Source organism: Gallinula chloropus, assembly GCF_964237585.1.
Source record: "Gallinula chloropus genome assembly, chromosome: 6".
Taxonomy (NCBI): domain Eukaryota; kingdom Metazoa; phylum Chordata; class Aves; order Gruiformes; family Rallidae; genus Gallinula; species Gallinula chloropus.
The window spans coordinates 15555311-15579703 of NC_140091.1; the positions used below are offsets into that span (position 1 = coordinate 15555311).

Sequence of the window (24393 nt, forward strand, 5' to 3'; positions counted from 1 at the left end):
GGTGAGAGACCCAGTGGGGCAGAAATAAAACACACCAACCCAGAAGTGGTTACAGGCAGAAAGATACGGAAAACCACAAGGTTTTCCCCTCCCAGCTACAATTGCTCACAGACAAAGATCAGGCTCACTTAGTCCATTATTACCCTGTGGTTACTTAGCAGTTACATCTCCTGTCTCCAGGGGCTGGGAAGCAATTTAAGCAATCCCCAGCAGGCTGGCTAACAAGCCACATTGATATTAAAGGTTCCTTCTGAGTTTTAAGATTAAAAGTTTCATCTTCTGTCCTTTAAGCTATGCTACTTGTGTTATTTGTATTGCCTAATTGTACATCAACTTGCACTATTCCATGATTAATATTTTCAAAGTGAATTTTTTTCCTAATATTTCTTCTTGCTGAACTAGCTCCTTGGCCTTTTTTCTTGATTCCCACCTGTCATCTGGCAGTGCACATGAAAGTGGGCCACTTGACAGTGTTGTCTATCCTATTACACTCAAGGACCCAGGCAGCCTCTTCTTTTATAAAAGAAAGCATTATTTAAAGCATCAAAATTAAGTACCTAGAGCTAGGAACAATTACCTAAGGACAAGAAGTGGAAGGAAACAAGTAAATCATACTTCATACTTCATCTAAAAATGGAAAAGCCTCAGGAGCTTCACCCCACCAGGAGTCTATGGCTACCCCTCCGTGCCCAGGGCAATACAGTAGAGCTAGACAGTCAGTATGTTCCCCATCCTCACCTAGGAAGTACTCAGAAGTCAGATCAAGCCTGTAAGTGACCAGAAGTCCCTGAGGAGCTACAGGCAACAGCAACTCAAGCAGCCGAGTGCTGGGAGCCCTGCCCAGAGGAGACAGCTCTGCTCTTACCCACACCAAGGCTGTAAAGAACTTGCTGAGTTTGACATGAAGCTTTTACAGAACAGCCCAAATGCCTGCAAATAGAAATAGCATTTTGGGCAAGAATGGCAGAAAAAAAAAAATCTGTGAAAATTACAGGGTAGGTTTTCTGAACATGTTGTATCTTACTGTGTAATCATCTCAACAGATGAATCTCTTTCTTGCAGTGACAGGAGAGTAAGGAGATCTGCAGACACTTTTTGGGTCTCATCTGGAGAGTAATCTTAAAGAAATCCAAATGAACTTACTTTAAATACTTCAGCTTACTGAGATGTTGTCCTCATTTAAAGTAGTACCCCCTCAAAATCTCCGCCTCACCCCCCACCCCTCCGTAATTCTTCACCAAAATAAGGACACTACAAACACTCACTGTCAACACAGAAGAGCTCAAGTAACCAATGATTTTGAAAGAGGTGTCTTGAGGTGTTGTGATAAGGCAGGAGGGAGTAGAAAGTCATCCAGCTGAGGACTCAGGGTCACAGGGCAGACTCCGGAGACGTCCAAATGGAAGCTGCATCAAAGCAGTAGCGGAACAGGAGCAAGTTCGCATCCCAGCCCTTCAGAGCAGAGGTGTAGCGCTTGGCTGATGGTACCAGACTAAGTTTAAAAAGTGCTTGTCACACCTTCCAGACAGTGGTTTATTTCACACCTTCATTTTACTTTAAGTCTTCCCAGCAGAACTAGCCTCGCCTCAGGGAAGCTGGGTGGCTGTAACAGAGCAATGCAGCTGTATCCTCAGTGGTCCTTCCCCAGTCCTCACGGGACATGAGACACAAGTGACAGGATATCCCATATTTCCTGGCACGTCACAATTTCACTCATTGCAAGACTTTATTCTCCAGGTCTTCTCTTCTGCAGCCAAATCAGAGATGTTTATCAGAGCAGGTTGGAACTTAAAGAAAAAAAACACCCTTAAATATCACATATTCTAGATTTGTTTATTAAGTACACGTGAATTTGAAGACTCAGGCAAGTATTGTTCAAATTTTTGAAAATAATAGAAATTGAAATAGCAGATAAGCAGCTAAACTGGTCAGGCCAGCCTTATAAAGACAATAGAATCTTCCAGATCCTGCAGAGACCTCCCCAGTTCTGCTCCTTGCCTCATGCAGGATCACCTTTGTTTGCTTTGAAAGGGTCTCGAGAGCTTGATCTGTCTTGGTTTTCATGTGAAAGGACAGCAAACAACTTCCATTTACCTTTTCTATGCCACTCCATATTCTATAGCCCTCCATATAGCCCTCCAAAAGCTTGACAGCAGAAACCACATATTGCATATCCTACAGCCAGGTTGAGCTATTAGCTCACCACAAGTCACTTGCAAGCAAGTGCATCAAAACTTTGCAAGCACCAAAAGCATACCCATGTCAAAAAGGTTCCTTTCCTTATTTCAACCTACTTAATTACTTCAGTCAATAGTGGCTACAAAGATCAGAAACCAATGGATTGTGAAGTGTATTTTCCTCTACCACTCTGAGTAAACATAAGCTTTGAGTGGGAGAAATCATCTGTTCCAAAGATCTCGACGGACTGGGTTGAGTTAAACACATTAAGAACACTTCCCGATCCAGCACATCTTGAGCTCTGTTTATCTGAAGGACAGATTGTGTATTTGAATAAATTTTAAATTCTTCTATGTTAAGTGCAACTGGTATCAAGTTAGAATGTGTTCTTCAACATTCTGAAAAGTAAAAAAAAAAAACTTGTATGACTATGTAGGAATATATTACACTAGCTACCTAAATAAAGAGTTTGTGATATAAAACATTACCTGGAAAATGTTTTGGGCAAAAGCTTCAGCTGTTTGCAAACTAATATGCTTTAGTAGTTGTTAACTCAATTAGACTCTTGTTTTCTTCAAGAAAGTTACTAAAAATCGGTATGTTTACAGTGACATTTAATACCAGCTATTTAAATCAAGGATTTTGCAGATTCAAACAGATTAAAACCCATTATAAAGTCATTTTGATTCAAAATTACATTTGGCCTGCAAATCAGCTCTATGTTGAGTTACTCATTATTAATGCAGGCATTTCTGAAGTAAAACCCAAATAGTATTATAATGAGAAGGTCATTATAAAGTTTAGCCTGCAAACCATAATGGGATTCACAGCACACCCCCCTGGTTTTCTGCCTCTTCCCTGTCCATTAAAAACCAAGTTGCTTCAGTATGTCAGCCACAACCTTTTTGAAGGGCTGGCGTCTGTGTGGCAGATTTGGATGGCTTCTGCCCTGCCCCTGAGGAAATGTAACAGGGAGGGAGCAGGCAGGCATGGGTTGGCACAGCTTGAATCCTTTCACAGAAGCTCATCAAAAAGTCCATAGAACTGGACTGAACCTACAGGAGAACTAGAGCAGCAAGGTTCTAAAGCAGGACCAAAGATAGTTTGGGTGAGAGGCAAGGGAGGGCCGCCCAGGCAGAGCCACAGCTGGGCTTACTGTTGCTTTCCTTAAGCTGGCACAGGGATTCCTGTGTCAAAGCTCAGCGCAGTTTGGCATCCAGAATGATACACCCTGCAACAGAAGGAGAGACATTGCAGCCAGTACGGGCTGGGCAAGTCTGTGGGACAGCACAGAGGAGCAAGCTGAGCCCAGGCTCAGCCTGCAAAGCAGGCAGGCTGCCAGCCTGTGCTGGAGCACTCCATCTCCCTGCCTCCTCTTGACCACGAACACAGACAAGGTACTAAACACAGATCTCCTATTTTGAAACTGTTGTAGTAAGATTCTCTTCAGAAAGCTGAGCTTGTCATGCTGTCTGATCACCAGCATCGGTGGCAGAGCAAGACAACTCACTTGAAACACTGGAGGTGAGCTGTTACTGCAGAGCTGCAGCAGCCATCGCCTCTGCACATCCCGCTTCGGCTCTGAAACTTCTCCTACGAGCAGCCAACAGCCCCTGACACAGTACTGCAAAAGGAGTGCCTGAAGGCTGCACAGCAGCGCTCTTGCTCACACACACCCTGTGCCAGAGTCAAAGGTTAACACCCTCTTGTCCCTTCCTCTGTTGCTTTTCCTTCTCACCAAAAAGCTCTCCCCCCATTCCTGAGAGGAACACGCAAGCAGCAGAAGGAAGCTCACAGCGCTGGGCAGCCAAGCTGTACATACAGGCTCAGAAGGAATCTGTTCCTCGTTCCCTCCACACCCTGCGCACATGTATGGCCATGGAGGGAAACACAGCCAAGTGATTGCACAGTAACCCAAGAAACCCATTCAGGTTGCCTTAGCTGAGAAAGAAATACCAGTGCAGAGAAGGGTGTGTAACACAGCAGAGGCCAAAAACGTTAATATGTAACTGTAAGGAGTTTTGTGTGGTAAGTACACCTGTTCACTTTCCATTATCTTTAATAGTTAATTCATATTATAAACAAAAATCTATTTAGAGAAATAGACCAAAAGAAACCACATAAAGAACAAAGTTATGCCCAAATACCCCAATCTAAATTAATGCTTTTTGTATCCGGTGCTATTAGAGGATGCAATGAAAGCCAACACTCATTTAACAGGTTTTAGAGACAAATTACCTTAGAAGTAACTGGTTTTCATTTCATTTATTAAGGAAATTCTGTGGGCACTGCCTGTACTTGGAACAGCATGCTGCACGCTCTGCTTTAAGGAACCAAGAATGTGCTTTTAAAAGTTGCTTTGTAAATTCAGCTTTACAAATTGGAAAAAAGTTATTATTAACACACTACAAGGCTCAGTTAAGTTTTTAATCCAGAGAACCTATATATTAGCCAAACACAACCAGAAGTAGATTCCCTTGCTATAATTTTTCTTTGTTGTGTAAGTATCCCCAATTTCAGATAATTGGCTGAACTCCAAGCAAGCCCACACAAGCAGCATTATCCCATTATCATGGTCTTCAGCATCTTTCACAATAAGGAGAGCAGAGTGCCACCTCCATTTTCACTGCAAGCCTGCTTCATCTACATAAAGTTAATTTGATGGAAAGCACAGCAGCACTCGTACTTCCACTGAGGGTCTGGTCATTTCCAGTAACAATCCATTTTAATGGCATCATCATTTGCCCTGAAAAGGGAAGGCAGTGGGGTGAAGGGAATCAAGATGATTCTTTCGCAACTCCTATGTACCAGTGGTGGAAACATCTGAGGTTTTCTTATTTATCATATATCCTGTGTAAAATACCAAGGCTATATGGTACAAACAAAGGGTCTTAAGAAAAGTATTAAACCTACCAAAAATGTAGAACCTCAAGACTAAATATTTAAAGTTGCAGAGAGAGGAAGTAGTACCGCCAGCCATGGACCAGAGAGCTCTGTACACACAGACTGATAGGAGGTTTTAAAAAAATTAGATAGAAAAAAAAAAAAAATCACTGTTGAGGCACAGAAGTGTCACCCCATCCATGGGTACACACAGGCAGTTGACCTGCCAAGCGCAGAGATACAAGGACACCTACACTGAGGTGTTACAAAGCTCAGGCTCCAGCTCCTGAAATCCCATAGTACAAAACTGTTCTTCTGCACTGAATCGCTTTTTAAAGCTCTGATCCACTGCAGAAAGCTGTTAGGGACAGATACCAAGTAACTCGCTAGTTACCACAAGTTTAGACTTCAGACTTCAGTAATTTAAGACTTTCTGAAATTATGGTTTACTAAATCTATATATGGAGTTCAAACTAAAAACTTCACTGCAAAGCTTTCATTTAGCCTCCTTTAAGTGTGGTTCTGGAAGGAGCTGGCAGGTCATCCTATAATGCGGAAACAGACACAGCATTTAAAGTATTTAAAAGCCATTCAAACAGCCTGTACATTGTGAAACATGCCTAGAAGAAAATACCTGTTCTGCTTCTAAACTAAGACTTCCATTTCTGCAGAACTTCCAGGTCTGCTCATCGATCACTATCGGCTCCATTTTACAGTTCAGCAAGTCAGCTTTCTCTCACAAAGCCTACAGAATGTGAATACAGACTGTTTCAGAGCAGCCACAACCAAGTGAACGTTTATTGTTTCTTTCCAGCACTTAGCTGATGAGGACCTGAATCACACCACTGCCGATGAAAGCAAGCTGACTGCACCTGAGCTGTTCACAGAACCAGAGCCACCACCAGAAGTGGTGGGCTCTGAGAAATATTTGCTAAGGGCACAGAAACAGACTTAATGGCTTAAAAGTAGAACCCGGGTATGCAAGTCTTTTAGACTAATACCCAACACGAGTACATTCTCTACAGTGTCAAGCCTTACACTCCAGAGATTTTAGTTCATTATCTAATAGCATAAAGACTCTATGCTGGAGGATGTTCCAAACTGGTCAGTTGTCATAAAAGTACAGGAGGATAAGGATCCCATCAGTCCAACTTGTCTCAGAACTTTAGCCTGGCATTCTGCAAAAAGCCAAATACATTTTTCACTTCTCCTTTGCTGGTAAGAGCTGCTCCTTCTTTACTGATTGTACAAGTAATTTGGGGGCTTGGTTTTTAATTTCACTACATTTTTTGGTACACAGATAAACTTAGCTAAACCAGATCTTTTACCATATAACTAATGTGAGTTGTACTTCCTATTATGCCTCTTAGAAGACCATGTGAGCAGGCAAGAAAGCAGCTTGAAGAACAATGCAATGTACCTTACCAGTCCACGGTAAGAAATGTCTTTTTCTAGACCCATACTACAGAAGGGAGAGCCACACTACCTATGCGATCCCTAGAAACAGAGGTACAAGGGTACATGTTTTTTCCTTAAGGAAAAAAGAAAAGATATAATGCAAGATAGCATTGTATAGATTAAGGTGATGCCTTACAAAAAGAGAGTCGTAAAGAGCCCGTGCCAACCCATTGGGGTAAATACTCACTACGTGCACCTCAGCGGGACGTGACACGTGCAAATCCCGGGTCGTGCAAAGCTCCAAGCACACAGAAACTCACCTACACGCACGCAGGAAGCGTCTGTACTTTGATATAAGCATTATATACGTGCAGACAGAGCGGCGTGTGCGCGTACGACGTGCGGCTGCAGCACCCAAGTTAAGGAGGGCAGCGCCCCGGTCGCAGCCCCCGCGAGCATCCCGGCTCCGGAGGGCAGCGCTGGGCAGCCCGAGCGCGGCTCCGGCTGGCCGGGCAGGGCCGGGAGCTGGCCGCGGGCAGGAGCTCGCCACGGGCACGCCGGCCCGAGCCACGCCGCGTCCAGCGAACCGGCAGAAAGTTTTGCTTCGCCCGGCTGCTGCCGGAGCAGTTAATGAATCGAGAAGTTCATTGAAGCTGTTCCCACCACCGGCCCCCTCGCCGCGCCGCCGCCAGCCCCGGGACGCGCCCGCCCCACCGCCCCGGCCCCGCTGTGGGAGCCGGGGGGCTCTGCCCCGTCCCCCGCGGCCCCGCTCACCGGCAGCCTCCAGAGCGTCGCGCCGCCGCCGCCCCGCCGCACCGAGCCGCCCGCCCCGCCCCGCGTTAACCCGTCCGGCGCCGCCCGGCCCCGGCGCCGCCCGGCCCGCGGCTCGGCAGCTCCGCACCTGCCCCCGGCTCCGCACCGCTGCCTGCGCCGGAGCGTACCGAAAAGCGGGCTTCGAGGCGCTTGTTTGCGCCCAAGTGGAAAGGGTGCGGTGCTCCAAGATGCGGGCGACGTAAGAGAGACCCTCGGCCAAGGGAGAGCGGCACAAGGCTAAAGGTTGGCGGTGCCTGGAGAACCCATGAGAAGGTCCATCATCACTGCCCACAAAACCCACATGAAACAGGAATAACTTCCGTGAGCTGCTCAGGACAGTACGTACAGGTGTATGTGCCACTTCCTTCCAGCTCTTCTTTGAAATGCGGTCTGAAAAACAAACAAGATCCACCTCATGCCCAGCACAGCACCCCAGAGTCCTTGAGGCTTGTGACCGTTCCAGAGAGCAGGACCCAGCACACACAGCTCTGCCACCAGGGACAAGCCAAGCTCAAACATAAAAGATGGTACAAGATCAAATTTGTCTCACGATCAGAGGCATCTGTCCCATCACTACCCACCTCAATCATTTAATGACGCCAGGCATATACCCACAGTGTGGAGAACTACCCACAGGTCTGCTTAGAGCTGGAGAACTGACACAAGAGTCTCAGTAGACTCTGCTCCACTTCTCAGAAATCCTGGTAATGATTGCAGCATGAACCCTAGACAGTGTTAAAGACTAGGTGGAGCCGTGCACATGAACATTATATGAAGTGCCAAAACAGCTTCTGCTGCAGCAGTTTATTCCTGCTTTATCCGTCAATAGAGGACCCCAAAATAAAAGCCCCAGAGTCTCACCCACCCTCTCCCACTCTTGAACACTCACCTTAAAGATGGCTCAGAAAGCTTTATTTTCCTCCTTCCTGCATGGTTCTAATGTAACCTTCTCCCACCCTTTCCATCCATTTCTCTCCTCCTTTTCTGTTAAATCCTATAAGCAATTAGCAAAATTCCCAGGGAACAAGACAACCAAAAGTAACAGCTTATTTGCAGAAGACTGCAAAAGCTCATGCTCTAGTTCTGCTTCCATTACTGCCCATTATCTCTGCAGCTGGAGTGAGACCACCTCTCAGTCAGCAACTGTATTCAAATCAGTATTAATGCATGACAGAGCCAATGAGAAGCTCCAGTAAGTGGCTCTTATCTTTTTTCCAAGAGAAAATAAATCACCAAACAGATGGTGAAGACACAAATTGTTTTCTACATTAGTGACCTGCTCTGATATGGTAGGGCTGCCGCAGCAGCCTGCTAGCGGGCAGCTCGTATGATTTTAAAACCAATACTGGACAAGAAAGCTTTGATTTCTGTGATTCCATTAATGAAATTAAGTCTCAAAATCTGCAAGAATTAAGTCTTTTCTACATTCCTTTGGTTGATAATACTTTCCCTCACTCCCTGAGGATTCTCTCACAAACAAGTTTATATCTGATCAATGGCTTTGGCAGGTCACACTTGATGTCCTACTACATCGGAGTCAGAGCTTAGGGGCTCCTGTGCCATGGCACAGAGTACTGAGGGTATGGGATGCAGCTCACCCACTTTAGAGATGAGGCACCCTACTTCAGGTGGTGATGAGCCAATCACATCATTTTTAAAACAAAACCTGTCCACAACGTGCTATCCTCCTTCAGACAGTGCTGCAAAAAATATCACAGGACACAAGGAAAAAACCCAGCCAAAGGACTTGCCCTGCTTCAGCCAGGTGTTGGCAGCTCAGACCCATCAGCTCTAACAACATCTCTCAATCACAAGAGATGCAGAACTTGCACACTCAAGCAAGAGCCCTTGGAAGCACACACATCCCAACACACTCGTACGCCCCATTGGGGCAATACATGCTGGAACACGCTGTATGACTAATCCTCCACTGACATAACATTATCTGCTTTTTCTAGCTTCAAGTCTCTAACCTAAGATTCCTGTAAGTACTGGCAGAAGATAGAATTGTGGTTTCCTTCCTGACCTATTTCAGATGTGCTGAATTTTGGTCCAGCTTACTAGGGAGCTGTTTGATTTAGGGACATCCTAGGAAGCTACCAGGAAAATAGTAGCAAATATGGAAGACACCAGCATCTTACACATCAGAGGCAGGAACGTGCAGTGTATGGGCCAAGCAGCTCTGCTAGCAATCACTGAATGCTGATCACATCTGCAGTCAGGCACCTGGATTGTCCAGGGCCCCAAAGCAGGGACTAAAAGACCAACACTGACCCTAAGTTCTATACATGAAAACTGGACTCTTCTGTCCTGAGAGGAAGACAATCCTCTGTTCCAGATCATGCAGTTAGCCCCTGTTTGATGAAAAGACACTACAGCAAACCTTCGCTAACAGCATGAAGCTTTGGTTACTGGTAGCAATTTAATTTTTATCAACGAGCCGTAGTGGCAGCTATGGGGTTGGGGACAAGATTCTGTGTCCCAAAGACATTTCAGCAAGAGAAGCATTAAAATTTGCAGAGCCTGGATGAATGGATATACTGACAAAACCCATTTCTTCTAGATTTCTACCTGCAGCCAGACAAAATGGAATTAATTCTCCTCATCCCCTCACCAAAAAAAAAATTCATTGTCAGAAAGGGAAATACTGGAGAGGGAATGATTTCAATGACAGCACATCTTTCCAGACTTCAGTCACCACTGCTCCTACCTGGTGGCCAGAAATGCTGCTGGGAAAGCTGCGGTTACTAACCTCTCTTCTTTAAACTTCCCAGAGGAGAAGCAAAGAATGCAGACAGACCTATTAAAAACAGTTTTCAACTTACCAAAACAGGTGTGAATCCAACTCTCCAGCTTCCCATAAGCAGCAGTGGCAATCTGGTCTATTTTTTCCTTTGAGAAAATATTCACATTTATTTCAAGAATCAATTCTTTTCTCTCTTGCCCTTCATCTCAAGTTCAGGCCAGTCCACACTTCAACCAGCCCAAGTATTTTTACAGCTTGGAGGTGATGACTGCTGAGAACACTAACACCTGCCCACTGAAGGCTTCATGGCAGGGATACTGAGGGTCTCAGCAAGATGGTACTGTGAAGTCCTAGTATCTTCACTCAAGGAGAGCAGATCAGACTGCGGGTAAACATGTAGTTCCACTAACAAGAGCACAGTTTGGAGGATGCTGCCAGCAAGCCCTTCCTTTAACAGTTAGAGCTTTTGTTCTCCCAATTGCCTGGCAGCAGCAAAGCATGCTTTTGTAAAGTTGTAGTTAGATTCTGACCATCATTTTCCTACATTTGGTTATTTGATTTCAACAAGTCCTAACTCTTTGATACTTACTCTTCACGTTGGATTTCAAGGGGATGTTAAGCAGTACTTTGAAGAGTCTTCTCTAGTAACAGCTTTCAGTAAGTTGGGATCTTGTTCAAGTTTTACCAGCATCATTTTCTTCTTACCCTAAAAGTTGTTGCCACCCACCTTACTCATACAAGGGCAGCATTTCAAATCATCTCTGCAATATGAAACACTAGCAAGCCAGAACTTGCAGAGAATCCATTAATAGTTAGAGCCAACACACTCTGAAATGAGCATCACCTGCTACAGGCAATTTGTTTTCAGGGAACAGTTATTCCTGTTCAGAGAAAGTGGAGCATCTAATACAATAGTCCACCCAGCCCCAGGGACAGTCAGTACTGCTGGAAATCTTCCAAAGCACCTGGTAACACCTATGCAGTACTAAAGCTACCAAAAAATCTCTGTTCTCACTTAAAAAAACTTAAAAGGCAAAAATTCCCAGTACTTTAGAATGGTCACCTGTAAAGTCACCTAGACTGGCAACTGGACCGACCAACTGCCAGGCTCAGGCATTATATATTTTCTTCCACTTAAGATGCACTTAGAACAGAAGTAATTAGGCAAGTAATTAGGCATTGGTTTTGCCTGAATTTGCCCTCCAGGTTATGGCAACACATAAGCACAATACTAAAAAAAGCAATCATTTTTCACATGTTTGCTATGGAAGTTTCCAACCCTGCCAAAGAAGCATTTACCTGTAGCCAAAGTAGCAGGTTTAATGGGGACACAGCACACGAAATTGTGGATCACAAAAGACTCAAAATTAGACCCAAACCAAAGAACTGCTTTGTTTTTAGTAAAGCTGGTAAAGAAATAATTGTGATCTAGAAACAATTTGTGTTAAAATAATGTACAAGAGGGAGAACAGCAATTAATTTGCACTTTCGTGCAGCTCTGTAGTTTTACAAAAATTTATTTCAAGGACATTATTTGTGCTAAGTAGAAATTACAGGCTCAATGCTGAATGATTCACTAAGTGAAAGAGTCCTTCCTTCTCCTTGACTATTTTTTAACATAGAATTATTTTTTTAAAATCATTTTCAGGTATTTCTCCTTCTTAACACCAGTTGGTTCAGGGCCACTTTCCATCCTCCTAGAGGTGATTGGCAAACAGAGTGCCCATGGACACTGCTGAAGAATCAGCCTTCTTTAACGGGAAGCAACTTAAGGCAAGAATAGTCTTGACCACTCTTCTCCAGATGCAGCTTCTGGGCTCTCATTCCAGTCAGCCAGACGATGCCACATTAGCAGCTTTACTTCCCCCAACCCCTTAATTCCGTAAGCGTTGTCTGTTCACAGCAAGGCAGGTCCAGACAGTGTTTCATGGCAATTTTGAGAATTATTCCTCTCCATGCAACTATGCTTTCTTTGCATATATCAGTGGTAAGTTTCGATGTGCAATTATCAATTAATAAGTATCAAGTTGTCATCACTCTGTTGTCTGCAAGAGAAAAAAGAAAAGACACAAGTTTTCATTGAACAAGAAATGCAACTGACCCATACAAAGCCCACCTGAGTTTTGATCCTTCTGTTCCCTGCTCTCCCACTTCAGCACACAGCTCCAACACCTGCACTGACACAATCAAATCAAAAGTCCCCATCCCCAAACCAGTGGCCAAAGCTGGAGATTTGCACTCCAGCTGCTGGGACTGTGCCCTGGATAAATCTGCAAGCATGTTTATTATGCTCGAGCAGACAAAATCTCTATCCTGCACAGTGAGTTGGATGTGAAACCTGAAGCTGTACCTGGCTGGAGTTCTTATTAACCATCTGGCTTTCAAGGGTCCACAGCAGCAGCTGGGATACCTGCCCATCATCATCTCACATGGTCCGTTTTGGCTAGGAGGTTTCCCTCTGCCAGAGTACATCAAAAATATAAAGTTGCACTTCACAAAAGCATCAGTGTATAAGCAGACAAGTATCCTACTCCCAAAATAGTATTTGTTACACCAGTTGGGACTGAACAAGTGCTCACATTCAGCTCTGTTCCTTCTCCCACAGCCTGGCTTCCTTGCATGGTACCCACATCATTCTGTGCACAAGCAGAAATTCTCCCGGACTGCCTAGGGACAGTGACAGGACCCCTCCACTCTCCATCAGGAATTCATAAATGGTGTGTAAATTTCTTCAGAAACAGCATTCAAAGAATAGACTTACAGACCAGCAAGATCAGATGGGATGTTCCTTTCTCACCAACACCAGCTTAAAGGACCACTGCAAGGACCCCCAAAGACTCGAGTGTGGTGGCAACCAGATATTTACAAGGGTGTTTCCAGTATTCTGACATATGACATTGAACCAGTTTGCCTCAGACACATCATAGCTTTGAGATTAAGTACTGGCCCCTGACTAAATCACATTCTCCTGTTTTCTGCTACTACTCCCAGGCTAGTGAAAAAACTTTTTAGAAGCAGAAGACCTGTGAAACCCCAATCAGCAGAGACTTGTTTTGCTCTGTACTCCTTGGCAGTTCCACGTTATACTCCACAGTCCTCCCAACAACTGCCAACAGTGTCTGCATGGTAGTTTTCATGTGTCCAATGCACCTAAAACATGCCTTTAACCTCAGTATTTTCCATCCCTGCACCAATAGCAAACTAAAAATCTAACACCAAGTAAAGCACGAGAGGAAAAACAGACTCTGAGTATTCCATGGGTTGAATTCTGGATGCTCCAGCGCTTGTGAAACAGCACTTTGCAGTAAGATGTTAACTGCTGTACTTCTGTGAAAAACACTCATTAAAAACATCCAACTGACCTCTTACAGCAGCACATGAGTGGCATGGAAGTCTGTTCTTTTCTGAAACCAGCAGTGCCATGGTCTTTCAGAAATTCATGTAGATCTGTTACTGGAAACCCACTTTGTTGGTATTTCTGAAAGAGAAAGCATTTTATTTACAACAAGTTATGGAGCATGAAGTGTTCTACAATTTCCTCTAGAGTGTGATAGTCAAAACCAGAGTATTTGGTTCATTTGTTCTGTATTGCTGTAGGAAGGAAAAAAAACCATCAAACTGCAATCCTATTGTAGAAACACCACAGATTGCTTTGTTCCACCAACTATAGACGTAACATAAAAATTCATGTTGATCACAGATAATCCTACACTTTTTTGCTGCCCTTAAGGCCCAGCAAGGGATATCAAGTCATTCTGACGCCAATTCTCCTTTGGCCTGCTGTGCTCACTACTCATTTCACCTAGGGACACCAGTTCTGGATCTGAGGGGGCCCAATATTGGATATTCATCACTGTCATGGTGAAGTGCTCTGCAAAACCTCGGTTCAGCACACTGACATGGCCCCTCATTGATCAGAGTGCTTAGAGGAAGAGTAACAGTAAAACATTGTTTTGCAGGTCAGAGCTTCAATAAACTCAGCTCAGGCAGTTAAACTGTATTTTGATTTGCTTAGAAATTAGATCTCTTGCTCAATCTGGAAGCTGTGGTTCATGTCAGACTAGCCTTACTCTGCTGGCCTGCCTATCTGACACCAAGACAAGCAAGGGATGAGAGCTAAAGAGCATGATCCACACTGCCTTCCCACTGGATACTGCAGCTACCAGTAGCACAAAGGTCAGACAGCACTAGAAGATGAGAATTAAAGGTAGTTACCAGAAACTTCATTTTACTTGCTGCCAGTTTATACTGGAAATGGAATGTGCAATTGTAACTTGAACAAGAAGTAGTGCATCTTTCAGAAGACATTTCCTTTTAACCGCACATTTCCAAGCAGCACATTAAGCAAGCTTGGACACATAAATGAGTTTAGAGTTATCTGCTTGGCCCTTGCCACACTGCTGCCAAGTGGATATTCTCCAAGATGCCAGTAAACCCTTCCTGACCTCAGCTTTGGGTGCCACGAGAAGGAACAAGACTTACCTGGCTTTATGTAACTGTATTTAAAAATTGACTCTTTCCATCCATCCTTCCACTCAAGCCAGGTGAATCAGCAGAATACACAAGACAGGGACACAAGCTAAGGATGATTCCCAAGCCAATTATTGCTTAGTCATCTGGATGACTACCCAGTTATCCTCCCAGCTTCACCACAAACTAAGTTGAAAAGATTTTAATAGCCACACCAATCATCATAACTAGTGCCAGACAGGATAGCATTGAGCTATTAACAAGAGTCAACACAAAACCAATTAGAAGTGTAATAGGAAAAAAAATAGTTTTACCTTTATGGTGTCGTAGGAGTCAGTAATAAGAGCAATGAAAAGGCTGAGGATCATGTATATGAACAGACTAATGAAGGAGTACAGGTACAACCGACTGAATACCCACACCAGCATGCTCTTCTGCTGGATTTGAGCAAACGTCGCAAACATATCGTCACCATTGACCAAAGAAAACAGACACTCGGCCACTGTGCTCAGATCTTCAAACTAGAAAGCAATGAGTACCAATTAATACAATGGGAAGGTCACTCATCCAAATTAAAGGGAGAGTGAAGAGTGCTATAAAAACAAAAAGTAATGGTTTTTTAGAATTTCCCCTTCATAGCAGAAGAAAAAAGCCAGCCCAGTCAGTCAAATGCTGCTGCACTTTCCTTCCTATGCTTTCAGATCAAAACATACACATCAGCTATAGAATCATGTACAAATACAGTCTTGACTAAGAATTATACATTCACTTCAGTAATTAGAAGATTGTTATCAATAAACAAACTTGCAATGCTCAACAGGTAAGACAGCCAGTTACTGACCGCCAGAGAAAGTTTAAGTTATTGAATTTTAGCTATTTTAGGTCTGCAGAAAATTATTATTCTGTTTGCTAAAGCACGTAGATGAAGTGATCTCACAGAATCTATACAGCGACTCAGTGGTAGTATTCTGGGAACAGAGTCCACATCCTCTGGTTACCCAGCTCTGCAGCACTATGAGAGGAAGGGTAATGAACCAATATTGTATTAAGAAACTAAAGATAGTGTATTATGTATAGCCTTCAGAGCTCCAATTGCCCAAACTAGATCTGTCCTGCAATTACATTGCATACCTGCCATTCAGAGACCCCTGAGTGGTAGGCAGAAGCTATAGCTGTACTGTGAAGCTACTAAGGACCCTGGACAAAATCATGGGTTTGTTTCAAGGATATCCTATAAAATTCTTAGCTCCATCTCCCCAAGCTGTAACATATTCTGAGGCTAAATTCCATTCAGCAACTAGCTAAGCACACGTTCTACCATCACTCACATTCCTCCAAATAACAGGACTTGTTAGCTAGCTTTTGTCAGACACTGATTTAATTCACAATGCTCTGATGCAGCTATTATCAATGAAGGAACATGGCTACACTCACTTGATTTGGGATCTTAATATTGAGAGCAAATATCAAGAGGCATAAGTTTGTAAGGAGAATGTACAGTTGCACAGAAATTGCAGGTTTGGTCTTACCTATGGCTTGTTTGGGGTGTTTTTTTATTATTGTTTTTATTTATTTATAAAGCCATTATGAAACCCAGTAGCATATTTTCCTAGCAGGGGTATGTGGCATGAGTAACCCCCGAAGTTTTGATGCATGTGTACATCAACAAGCCCACTAAGGATTGCTTACCTTGCCCCTGGATTGACATAGCATAACACACAGGGTTCCCTCTCTCTGGCTGTAGTAGAAGGAGAAACAAACATACTGATTTCTACAGCTTTGAGCTAAGGCTTTCAGAATTTGAGTACAAGGACCTCTCTCCTGCATACATTCCCACTTCTGAGCAGGGTGAGCAGGGTTTAGCCAGCCCTGGGCTCTGCCTGCTCTGTGTGGTGCCACACTGCCTGCCAGTGGGGTCCTGGGGAACTGTCAGGAACTGGAAACCCCCACACGCTACAGCTGCTCACCTTGGAATCCATGGGCATTTAGCAAGAGGTAACGTTTGCATGGGTGAGTGTATCACTGACTACACTTCCTTTTGTTTGGATAATTAACGTACTTGCTGCAGGGAAGCTACCACAGTACTTATTCTGTGCCTGCTACAAACAATTGAGCTCTGGTATGACTGAGGATCCCAGAGCATCCAGCATCCCATGGAGAAACATACTGTTATTGACTTGAAGCACGTGCAAACTGAACACCTACATTCTTCAAAGGAGACAATTACGTTGTGTTAGAGGAATCCAGGCTCTGGGGATACAAGAACCTGAAGCAAGCACTGCAGCACATTATATATACACACTGTGTGTAACCAGAATCTGAGAATAAGTCATTCGTCTATTACTGATTAATGCAGAACATTGCAGGTTCTTTTTGTTTGCATTTAAAAATATGCAAAGCCCTCCTGCTGTGCCCAGTTTCAGACAAGACTACATGCCAGGCACACACTTCAATATCAACCTTACAACACCAACAAAAAAGTGCCACAACACCCCCTCACACAGAAGCAAGGTCAGCAAGAGAAGCGCTCACCCCCAGCTTTATGAATCAAGGCTTCAGAGCTCAAGTTTCATGGCACAGGGAAGATTTGGGGAAACAAAATCAAGGAGATTCCCAGGAATGGTATCGGGGAACTAGTGCCTCTAAGCCAAGGTAGCCGACACTGCCAGAAGAGGGCGAGAGACAACAGACCAATTTACCTCTAGTCCCCAGCCAGACATTGTTGCCTGGATGAACCATCCACTCCAAGGGAGCCTTGTGTCTGAGATCACACTGAGCTCAAAGCACACCGTGAGGGCAAGAACACAGTTATTTCGTTAATCAGAGCAGCAGGGAGAGGTACATATGAAAGGACAAACGCTCCTGTGAAACTCATGTCTATGTTTAAAGCCTGTAACTTGAGGAAAAGACCTGTTTCTGTTGTTATAACCAAGAACTACACAGACAAACCAGAAGAGGACGTACCTTTTCATGATAAGGCCCCAGGACAATCCAACCACAGAAAGTATAGCCAAGATAAATCATCCCAGCACAACAACAAAACCTTAGTACTTTGGGCAATGATGCCTGCATAGTTAAAATGAGCACCTATATGTCAGGGTGGAAGAGAGAAGGGGGAAAAGCCACAAGTTAGAGACCTGAGTAAGGGTGACAAATACACACTTTAAATGTTGAATATTTGATTCATGCCTTACATTGTAGGTTTGAAAATATCCCAGGTATCGGATGACTCCCACCCAGACAAACAAGGTTGATGTTCCAAGTAAGATGCTGCAGACATCATAACTTGTGAGGTTCTGAGGGATCCAAACAGAGCACGTGGTCAAGTTACAAAGCAGTAGGTGTCAGCTCGACAGCTATTCAAAGTTCCAGCAGTTCAAACAAAGTGGGGTAGTCCAATACTGAAAAGATGCTGCTACATCACAAAAATGAGACCAAACCGAACTGCAGTTTAGTGAGGTCACCCAAATGCAATTCTCCTGCAAATAAAAGTGTATCTACACTGATATTCTTGTAGTTTTGCATGAAGGGCTAAAGCATTTTCCTTGATGACACAGCTTTACAAAACTGGAGATATTTTATCTAACAATGTTTTTAAAAGGTTAATATATGCTACTGTTAGGCAAACAAGCTCTCATTCGCTATTTAGTGAGACGAGCCATCATTTAAACGGTAAGTGAGCCTTGAGACTACAGCCCTTTCCAGGCATTAACGCCCCTGTACAGGGTGCCAGCTATTTGGAGCCTGAACATAATCTTTTACTACCAAAGTTTATAAACAATTCAAGTAGCATATTAATTTATAAGGCTTTAAGTGGTTGCCATAAGCACAAGATATCCATCTAATTCACAAAATCACAAGGTTGGAAAAGACCTTTAAAGATCATCAAGTCCAACCATTCCCATCCTAAGCTAAACCATATCCCTAAGTACCTCATCTACCCTCTTTTTAAACATATCCAGGGAAGGTGACTCAATTCAAGATTTCCTTCCCTCATTCCCCCACCTCACCATACAGCTGGAGGTTCTCACCTGCTTCTTCTGAAGGCGTCTCTGGGCATCTGCCCTTTGAGCCTTAGTACCTGGGAAGCAGGGGCATCATGCTACCTACCCGGGTTTTCCCGGAATACAAAGTTTTGTGGACACAAATTGTTGACATACAACTCCACTGAAGGAGGAAAAAAAAAATCCAACACCAACAACCAAGCAAACAAGAGACAAACCAAAAAACCCTGAAGAGCTGCCAGATGAACAAAACATTGATTTCAGCAAGCCCAGACTGTGGGGTCAAGGATGAGTAGATGACACTGTGCCTGTAGCTTGGACAAGCCAGAAAAACAAGCTAACACAGCCATGTTTCCAGTCCCACAAGCCACTGAGATCCCTGTTTTATTCAAAGGGCAACTCTGTTTCCAGTACACTATGCACTACTACTTCTTACAGAAATAATACAACCCAAGTTTTTTTCGTTGGACCTGCCTACCCACAGGTCCGGTGCCAGGAATTAGGGGACTTAGCACTCTGGGAAAAAAGAGATGGTCAAATAGCTTACATGGTCTAACTGAAAGACTTTGGAGAGAAGGGACTGAGACTTGCAAAAGTAAGCAAGGTCATTAGTGACTATGATAGGTCAACTTTCATTTGTCCAAGTTAAAACATGTAACATGGTTGTAACAAGACTTTTTGTTCCTTAAGTATTAAAGCTCTCACCTTGGCTTTTATTTCCATTTTTAGGATTGACCCAATGATTGTCATCACATCGCTGATAATTACCAGGACATACCATCCATTTATGAATTCCAGGCGATCGGCGTGACAGACATGACGCTTGTATTTCTCCAAGAAGTAGTTCACAAATCTCTGTTGACAAGCATTTAGATGTTTAATTACAGGCCACCACAGATAAAAGATACATAGAGATACCATAGCAGTATAGCAATGCTCTAGTTTCATAAACCCTCTTTTCCTATAGCATTTTCTGGAATAATAGCTTAAAATTCATTCTCAATAGAAATAAATGGGGGGAAAAAAATGAGATTGGCTTAGGACCATGAACACCAACTTTTCACTGAACAGCTGACTCCATAACCAATCCCCACAAGCCTAACCATGGCTTGTTATCCCCTTCATGAAAGTTTCTATGCACCCAACTACAGGAGTGAAAGAGAGTTAATAAATACAACTATAAGGCCAGAGCACTCATTTCCAGAGCCAACGATGTAACTTCCCACACCCAACACTGCCTATCTGCTTCCCTTGCCCTTTTCACTGGTGAATAAATGCTGACAGCCCTATTCCTGACAGTAGTTTGCCAATGCCCTCACTGAATGGCATCCTTTTCACCCTTCTCTACAAGCTACCAAAAAAACCAAGAGATATATTGAACAATATAAACAAGTATCTGTGCTTTGATTTCTACCTATCCTGAACTCTTTCCAACTCCCAGAAGCCACATGCTTGCAAAGTTCATGTCAATTCATGGCTATAAACAGGGACGCTGCAGGGCCCAACTTGTGTTTCTGCATCAGTATTTGGACCAGAAGAGCTGAGTCTGCTTACGCGAAGACCTGGAAGCAGTTTGAGATAGAGGTGTGATAAGGCTAGTCTCAGTCTGCAAAGGAGGGTGAGTAGTGGAGAAGGTGTCAGCAGACAGTGATCAGGGATTGTGGAGGGAGAAGTAAAGAACTGAAAAAGGGCAGTTCCAGCTCCAGGAAGACCAAAACCCCCAGAGTTAGACTATATGCTTTACGTTTTCTCCAGTTAGAGTTGACTGTGACGGTTGTTCATTAAAGGAATACATTTATGATGTGACTTCTATGGGAATTCTACTCTGAAGCCAGGGAAAGAATTTGTGTTTTGAAGGTGCAGGATGTGTTGGCTGTCAGCAGCACAAAGACTCAGAAGGTTTTTTGCCTAAAATCCTGCACTAAAAAAGTCTTCTGTTCTCAAGACACACAAAATGTTTCATACTACAGCACTACACAAACAGAAGTAAAAGCCCATTCAAGCTAGCAACCATTCATGAGACATCTACACATCCTTAGATAGAGGTACAGTAATAGAGCAACATCCTGCAACAGGTTTACCACTTAATATTACAAAACATCACTTGTCAATCATAACAACAAACAAGACAAAGACAAAATAAACATTGAGCTTCTGAGCACTGTACTTACCTTCTGTAGTCTCAAGGCAAGAACAATGGATCGGGTGCAGAGGATGAGAGAAACAAAGCAACTTAAAATGACAAATCCATCAAAGACCAGAACATACTGAGTGTTTTTCTGGAGAACTGTGAAGAGCCAAAGAAAGGAAGTAGATTTAGTCTCTTCACATCTCTGAGCACAAATTGTTACAAAGTGCCACATATTTTGCATTTAAACAGCTTAACCCCATAAACAGATGGGTTATTTGTAGTATTGTTTCTGCAACTATGGAGATGGGGCCACAAGAGTGAAAAGCATGTCCAAGTTCTTCAAAATAAAACCAAAAATGGGTATATTAATACAAGTGTCCCTTTCTGGCATTAAGTTCACATGTCCATCTGTATCCCAACAGTGTTACAACTACACAGAGTAACAGAAGTGTAGGATTTGGCCCTTACCAACATTACTAAATTAAATGAAAGAAAAAAATCCCACTTTGTTTCTCATTCCATGGCCTGTAATCAGAAACTTATTTGACCTATGGTACGGTATTTTTTCCGTCCGCAGGTTTAAGCCATCATGAGAACTCAAAACCAGGTGTTTTCCTTGGCTTACTCTTATCACTGGATGTGCAGGATGGGGACTGTCTTGCTAGACAGACTGTTATAGAGCAGAGGCAATGACATGAGGAGATGTGCAGCACTGCTACCCCAGAAGCACAAGTGCTCCATACTTACCAGAGCCAAATACGTGCCAGTCTTTACACTCCTGAATATCAGTGTCACTATCAAAATAGACTTTGATTTTTCCACTGTGGGCTCTATTATTGAAAGTTATCTGGAATCACAAGAGTATGTCAGAAACAGGACTAACAAGATCTGATTCCTTAAAAAAAAAAATTAGTTTGGCAAGTATTTTGCCATAATATCCATTAGTACTTGTTGGGCAGGTAAGCTTTAAGAAAACTGCCACCATAGCTATTGGTGTAGATGTAACAAATAGCATGAAAGTAGTATTCTAAAAAGCCAAAATTCAAATTTAACCTTTAGTAGAAAAGCAATTACTTGTCTCCTCCTCAGGTTATGAGGTTACCAGCTCACATATGATATTACACTGTCCCATGGCAACACCATTTCAGTAACCTTGGGGAAGGAGTTGTAAGGGCCAGGACATGCTCAGCTGTTTTTCCTCTGCAGTCTGAGGATGAGGACTACCCCATAGCTTAAGCTTTTGTTACACTTAGAGCATTGGAAGTGCCACACCCCGTGTTCACTTACAGTATTTTGAAATGCATAGCAGTCAGGCAATTCACGGGCATGGATGGTCTGTAGAGCAATGCCTTTCAGCTTGAAGGAGATTTCAACCTGTATAAGCCTGAATGTTTGGGTTTTTTTTTTAAATAAAGTTATCAATATATGTATTAATACACACAAGAGCACACACACAAAGCAAAGCTGTACAACTCACAATCCACCATAATCACAAAAAAGAACATTAAAAAATAAGAGATCCCCATCACCACTTTACCTGTAAAATTCAAGATTGAAAAAAGAGGAGTTCAGCTTCAGTTCAGCCTTTGTACCAGCTAGCTCCTGTGGCTTAAAAAAGATGCATTCTAGGAGGATAAAAGGAAAAGCTGTAATTTTAAAGACTTTGCATAGAGAGCAGCATAAAACTGAGACAATCAGGTTGAAAGGAAGTCCCAATCAGATAAAAATGTTACTTTCGAGCAAACCTACCCACAGAGAGCCACAGCTAGGGCCATCAGAAGCAGTTTATGCAGTAAATCTTAACAGACTAACAGCAAGGACTGAGCTCTGAAACACCACACACACCGAGGGCACAGTCTGACTAGCATCCAGACCCACTAACGACAGCAGTTAAGGAGAGCTGGCTCCCTATAGCCCACACATTTGCCATTTCTAGGCAGGTATCAGAAACCAAGAGGGAAATAGGCAAAAGGCTTATTAAAGTTCCTGTGACTGGCACACAAAAAGCTACTGGTTAAAAGCTTTACTTGTTCAACATTAGCATACAAGCACTCCACAGCAAGATATTTTTAGTACAAAACTACTATACCTGTTTCAACAGAAACATCTATGTTCAGTGTGTCGTTGGAAGGAAGCATTGTGCCTTTCTTGTACTGTTGCTTACAGATTTTTAAACCTGATCCTTCATGTTCATAACCAAGTGTCCCCAGGGATATGTTCTTTAATTGCCTGTACTAGGTTGAAACAGAAGCAGAAGTTACAGAGATTGTCATCTTTTCTGCATTAGAGTAACTTGTAATCTCAAAGTTACATGCATCATCAAAACAGCTTTTTACATGATGTGAAAGTAAAGATTTTTGTTTGGTCGGGGCTTTTTAAATCAATAAATGAACAGATCTCTCATGAGAAATTAAGAGGGCTGCTGGCAATTAGTAGCAATTGGCATCTTGGTGAGATGGTAACTGGGACCCCTGGAGATGATTACCTGTGTGGGGGACAGCAAACCAGCAGGCAGCTTTTGATTAGGTGCTCAGCAGTGACTTCAATGCAGTACTGCTACTAATCACACACACTTCAAGGATACCTTACATACATAGCTTGTGAAGGTGTTTGCTTGAAACTTGATAGCTTTATACACAATCCAAATAACAGTTCTTACCAAATCCATCACAAGAGTAAAACTAAAGCTGCTCCCTGTGTGACTAGAGAAGAGGAAACCCAGGCATTTGCTGTATAGCCAGTGACCAAGGAACTTGCATTGAACCTGGGCAGCCTCCAGAAGTAATTTAATTTAACCTGCCTGCTTTACACCAGCACAGAAGCAACCAAAAACAGGCTTGTGAGAAATACACTTCCTTTTTCACTCACACACTTGCAGCACAAGTCACCTTGTGATATGGTCACAGATACACTCAAAAACAAGGACTGGAAGCAGAAGCAAATAAAGCTCTGCCAAGCCAGCATTGCCTGTACATGGATCATCCCTGAGAACCACCAAGGAACTCCATCCAAGGCCAATTGTCTCCCAACTTGCCTTCTACATGTCCTTGGTATCTGCTGGAAGCAAAATATATCCTCTGGTCCTTGGAGTCACACCATCCAGCCCTGCACAAGCAAGGCAAATGCCTGGGGCACAGCTGTCCAGCAGCTTCAGATCATGACTAACCACGATCACACCCATGTGCCAGCTAACACTATAGAAGGGAAGCCAGATAGACCCCTGGCCCTTTGAGGAAGGGGCCATAAACATCTAATAATTTATTTTCTTCACATGACCCAGTGAAAAAGCTTGGGGCAGCTCACAGCACTGGTTTGCTCTGAAGGAAACATTTTCCTCCCAGGGAAGTAGAGAGATGTGGGAAGTCAGACAAGGCTTCCCATTCCTTATAAAACTGTTCAGCTGGCTTTAACAGAGATTAAACTCTTTTGCCCTTAAACACTGATTTTGTTATTATACATCATTCAATGCCATCCCACTTCCTCCTTCCCACAGGCATTAGGGCCACTAGCCCATCATGTGGGGCACAAAATCCCAACAGCCATTAACAACCACACACTCCATGTCCAAACAAACAGGAACAACCACATATCCACCCAAAGATCTGCCTTGCAGTACTGCTTCAACTCCTCACAGTTGAGCTTGCAACAGATTTAGAGAGCCTGGGAGAAAAGGATGGCCTCCCCATCCTCACAGAACATTACCTTAAAGGAAGCTAAGGAAGCCAAGTCTGACTAATGCAGGTTCAGTGAGTGGAATCAGCAGCTAGTCA

General features: G+C 43.4%; 1 protein-coding gene across 3 annotated transcripts in view; it reads right to left on the reverse strand.

Moving 5' to 3' along the window:
• Positions 1 to 1713: 1713 nt before the first annotated feature.
• The window catches only part of MCOLN2 (mucolipin TRP cation channel 2), a gene marked incomplete at both ends in the record, with an annotated part of 30967 nt that continues 8287 nt past the window's right edge, over positions 1714 to 24393 (reverse strand). Inside the window, 12 exons of one of the 3 annotated variants that reach the window (XM_084266481.1) lie at positions 1714 to 1747; positions 9983 to 10072; positions 13381 to 13496; positions 14803 to 15009; positions 17453 to 17575; positions 17683 to 17784; positions 19198 to 19347; positions 20664 to 20779; positions 21371 to 21470; positions 21911 to 22007; positions 22161 to 22248; positions 22713 to 22857. In XM_084266481.1, coding sequence (XP_084122607.1) covers positions 1714 to 1747; positions 9983 to 10072; positions 13381 to 13496; positions 14803 to 15009; positions 17453 to 17575; positions 17683 to 17784; positions 19198 to 19347; positions 20664 to 20779; positions 21371 to 21470; positions 21911 to 22007; positions 22161 to 22248; positions 22713 to 22857 — 1368 coding nt within the window. Of the gene's footprint in view, positions 1748 to 9982; positions 10073 to 11396; positions 12064 to 12368; positions 12477 to 13380; positions 13497 to 14802; positions 15010 to 17452; positions 17576 to 17682; positions 17785 to 19197; positions 19348 to 20663; positions 20780 to 21370; positions 21471 to 21910; positions 22008 to 22160; positions 22249 to 22712; positions 22858 to 24393 lie in introns of those variants that run through there. The other 2 variants (XM_084266480.1, XM_084266482.1) reach the window with 2 other exon arrangements.